Genomic DNA, 4,423 nt, shown 5'->3' on the forward strand with positions numbered 1-4,423 from the left:
CCAGCACGGTGACCCGGGGGCCGGCGGCGGCTGCGCGGCGGGGGCCCCGGGCCCGGGGGTTCCGGGGCTGGTGCTGCAGCCAGGAGACGTAGAAGAAGACCAGGAGGTTCAGGGTGATGGCGGCGGCCATCACAGCCCAGTAGCGCGGGAGCCGCATGGGGCCGGCAGCCGGGGCTCTGGCGTCCTGGAGAGGAAAGCGGGGAGGGTGTGTGTATGTGGGGGGAACCCCAGCTTTCCCGCCCATTTTTTTTTTTTTTGCCAGTCCTGGGTCTTGAACTCAGGGCTGTATAGTCTACCAAGGCAGGTATTATTTTGCTAATTGGGGACTCTGGAAGATTCTGAGTAGCCAGGATTACAGGTGTGAGTCACCAGTCCCGCCACCCCACCCCAGCCCCCTTGCACACTTAAGCATCTTAAGGCTGAGGTGGGAGGATCGAGAATTCCAAGGCCATCCTGAGACCTTACTTCTAAAAAGACTACAACAAGCCGGGCACCGGTGGCAGACGCCTGTTATCCTAGCTACTGAGGCTGAGATCTGAGGATCGCGGTTCAAAGCTAGCCCGGACAGGGATGTCTGTGAGACGCATCTCCAATTAACTACCAGAAAACCAAGTGGCTCAAGCGGTGGTGTGCTCGCCTTGAGCTGAAGAGCTGAGGGACAGCGCCCAGGTCTAGAGTCCATGCCCCATGACTGACCAAAAAAAAAAATTATAAATAAATAAAAAGACCACAACGTAGGCCATCTCATTTAAAGAGGCTGGTCTCTAATCATGGGCCACACTCCCAAGCAAACACCAGATGGCGCTGTCTCCCTGTCCATCACACATCACAACTTCTGAGGTTTGGCGCAATTTCACCAAGATTCATTCATTCTTGCTTGCTCGCTTGCTTTCTAGCTCTATCTTCTCCCTCCCTCCCTCCCTCTCTGGTGCAGAGGCCAAATCTGGGGCCCTTGCACAAACTATGCAAGCTCTATTGCAAAACCATACCCCAGCCCCTGAAGAAAGTTTTTTAGAGGCTTTTTCAAAGCCAGCCTGGGCAGGAAAGTCTATGAGATTCTTAGCTCTAATTAAGCACCAGAAAAGCTGGAAGTGGGGCTTGTGGCTCAAGTGGTGGAGCATTAACTAGAAGGATCTCCTCTCCAACATCCCTTCTTCTAGACTTCTTTCTCCTAGAGAACTTCCACTTCTGCTGGCCACTCCTTCCTCCAGGAAGGCTTCTCTGACTTATCAAGACTGCTTGTCACACTCCTGCAGCAACTCTCCTCTCCCTTCTCCTCATCCCAGCCCTGCCCATACTGGTTCATCACTGGTTAATGAGTCCGCTTGTCCTACCAGCCTGTGCACTCTGGGAGGGAAGAACTCCTCCATCTACACTGTGTCCCCAACACACAGAGCTGGGCACACTGATGCACATATGTAATCCCAGCATTCAGAGGGCTAAGGCAGCGTGATCAAGCATTCCAGGATAGCCTGAACTGCCTAGTGAGACCTTGTCTCCAAAAATGAAACAACCCAAAACTACAATTTAAAAATGCAGTGTCCAGCCAGGTGTCAGTGGCTCACTCTTGTAATCCTAGCTCAGAAGGCTAAGATTTGAGGATCATGGTTCAAAGCCAGCCTGGGCAGGAAAGTCTGTGAGACTCTTAATCTCCAATTAACCACTAGAAAACCAGAAGTGGGGGGGCTGGGAAGGTGGCTCAGTGGTAGAGAGCTTGCCTTGCATGCCTGAGGCCCTGGGTTTGATTCCTCAGCACCACATAAGCAAAAAGAAAAAAGCTGGAAGTGGTGCTGTGGCTCAAGTGGTAGAGCGTTAGCCTTGAGCTGAAGAGCTGAGGGATAGCGCCTAGGCCCAGAGTTCAAGCCCCACGACTGATCAAAAAATAAAAATACAGTGTCCAAGGTGAGGGCTTCTGTGTATCTGTAATGCCCACTCAGGTCAGCCATTCCTTGGTCTTCCCTCTTTTGTCTCCCCTGAGAGGCAACAATGCCTTCCTAGTCCTTGGTCCATCCACTGCTGCTAGTCTTCCTTCAGTTCCATTTGGACAGCACTTAAGAATGTGAGCTGTACTTTAAGAGCGGCTCCTGAACTGAAGGCATGGCTCAGGAGCAGCGGTCATGGCTCAGTAAGGCCCTGAGTCCCATCCCTCAGCACTACAGAGAAAGAGAAGAGTGACTTACACCAGGTATGGCAGCGCATACCCTTAGTTTCAGCTATTTGGGAAGCTGAGTCAGGAGGATTACTTGAGCCCAGGAATTGAAGGCCAGCCTGGGCCAGCAGAAACCAGTGATGCCCAGCTTTGGAATGGTGATATTGAAAATTGGACTGCTCTACATCACTCTGGGTCAGGATGATAAAACATTCGTGGCAGCTTATGATGTGCTAGGCTGGGTTCTATGGACTTCACATAGTCATTCAATCCTAATAGTATGATCACATCATAGGGTAGAATGGATGTTTGCATACATGAGGCCCTGGGCACTACATTTCAAGCACCACAGACACTACATACACAAACAAGCATGGGGAAACAGGCAGGGACAGGTGGAGTCGCTTGCTCAACGTCACACAGCTAGGAAGCAGCGGGCTCCAGAAGCTGCTTCCACAGTCATGCTTTAAACCAATCAACACAGCGCTCTCTCCTGCAGCCCCCTGGGCAGCCAATTTCAGTCTGTGAATCTCCCCGCACCTTGACTCGGCAGGTGCATATGCCATGCTTGAGCATGGCACAAGATGAACTGAACTCATATTGTTTGCTTTTGTTGTTGTTGTTCTGGCTATTTTGGAGATAGATTCCTGTGGACTTTTCTGTTTGAGCTAGCCTTGAAAAGTGATCCTGCAGGTCTCAGCCTCCTAAGTAACTAGGCTTACAGGCATGAGCCACTAGTTGTGTTCCCCTCTCCCCACACCTTCCCCCCCCCCCAGCCTGACCCTGTGTTCTGATGATCCAGGATGAAGGAGGTGAGCACTGGGCTGTGATTGTCCTGCAGATCTGAGACACCTGACAAAGCCCAATTTACAGACGAGGTGGGAAACACAGTGGGGACCTGAGTAAGAGAAGCAGGGCCTGCCTAGAGAAGAGGGCAGGGATGGAGAAAGAGGTTAAGCGGTTTCTCCCTGCTCTCTTCATTCCCCCATGAAACTATGCTCTGCTCTGTGCATCACTCTGAACTGGCCCCAGCCTCTGCAGCAGAGAGGAAACTGCAATCAATGTGGGAAAGCCTGTGAGGAAAGGGCAGTTTCCCAGGAGCTGAGGGACTTCTTACCTCCTAGGTGGCAGCCTGGGGGAGCTCCAGGAGGGCAGTGACAGCCCAGTCCAGCTGTTGTGCTGAGGGAAAGAAAACCAGAAAACCCTGCATGAGCCAACTTTGTACAACACAGCACCATCTCTTCTTCCCCTCACTCAGTACTGCCATCTACAAGGTCAGAGAACCCCATTTTCTGGAAGTCCCATAAACCTGGGTACCACAGAGGGCGTAACAGGAGTGGGGTGGGATACTTGGGAGAGATGAGAGTTTTCACAGTAACCTAAAACTATTCCTCTCTCATGGATGTGTCCGGAAAAGGTAAGGCTAAAAAAAAAATGTTACCATGATAATACCTTTTGTAGGCACACTGCACCTCCAAAAGACAATCCTAAAACGTTCCCTCCTTTGGGGGGGGCTGGTTCCTAGGGTCACTGTAAGGGGGTAGGGGGCTCCCTGTTAGCACAGTAAGCAAAGCTTAGCCTTGCCAATTTCTCATCTCCCTGGAGAGATGGTCCAGGCCTTGTAACCATAGCAACTGCCCCAGAACATCTCTAAATAAAAACACCTGGTTGGTTTGGTCCTTGGACCTCCCACATGGGAAGGGGAGACGGTTACCATGGTAATGGCTAACCGGGTAGCTACCAGAGAGAGGTTGAGAAAGAGGTGTTTTCCTTAAGAATCCCGTGTCCTTGGGGCTGGGGTCCTTTCTACCTGAGCACTAGGTGAAGGAGGTTGCCATGGTAACCGATGGGGGTAGGAGCAGAAGGACCACCGGGGACTTGGGTTACCTTAGCAACCTCTTCCTGGTACCAAGACAGGATCGGTTTGGGGCTCCACAAGACACAAAGGGGGAGAGGAGGAGCGATTGGAGAATGGGTGGGGGCGCCAGGTTGGAAAGGGTTGCCATGACAACCGACCTGGCCAGGAACCAAGACGGAATGGGACACCTCTTGCAAACACCTACGGTGGTCCCCCTTTCTCTCAAGGACTAAGAGCTACGGGGGGAGGGGGGACTATTTGTGTCTAAGGAGGGAAGAGTCTCTCTGGGGCTAAGTGGGAGGAGCGAAGCAGGAAGGTGCCCCCCTTTCTCTAAGTACCGCTCAGGCGCAGGACCTTCGGGGCGCGTGCCCCCGTCTGGGCCCGCCCCGCCCCGCCCCTCCCACTCACGCGCACGC

The 4,423-nt window shown here is 52.6% G+C and overlaps 1 protein-coding gene across 1 annotated transcript in view; it reads right to left on the minus strand.

Moving 5' to 3' along the window:
• The window catches only part of Fkrp (fukutin related protein), a 6,232-nt gene extending 1,886 nt beyond the window's left edge, over positions 1-4,346 (minus strand). The window contains exons 1-3 of the mRNA XM_013032577.1: positions 4,037-4,346; positions 3,267-3,328; positions 8-184 (exon numbers count right to left, since the gene is read on the minus strand). Of these exons, the coding sequence (XP_012888031.1) occupies positions 8-184; positions 3,267-3,328; positions 4,037-4,155 (358 nt within the window). The 5' untranslated portion in view covers positions 4,156-4,346. The remainder of the gene's footprint in view (positions 1-7; positions 185-3,266; positions 3,329-4,036) is intronic.
• Positions 4,347-4,423: the final 77 nt, after the last annotated feature.

Source organism: Dipodomys ordii, unplaced genomic scaffold, assembly GCF_000151885.1.
Source record: "Dipodomys ordii isolate 6190 unplaced genomic scaffold, Dord_2.0 Scaffold156, whole genome shotgun sequence".
In the NCBI taxonomy this organism is placed as follows: Eukaryota; Metazoa; Chordata; class Mammalia; order Rodentia; family Heteromyidae; genus Dipodomys; species Dipodomys ordii.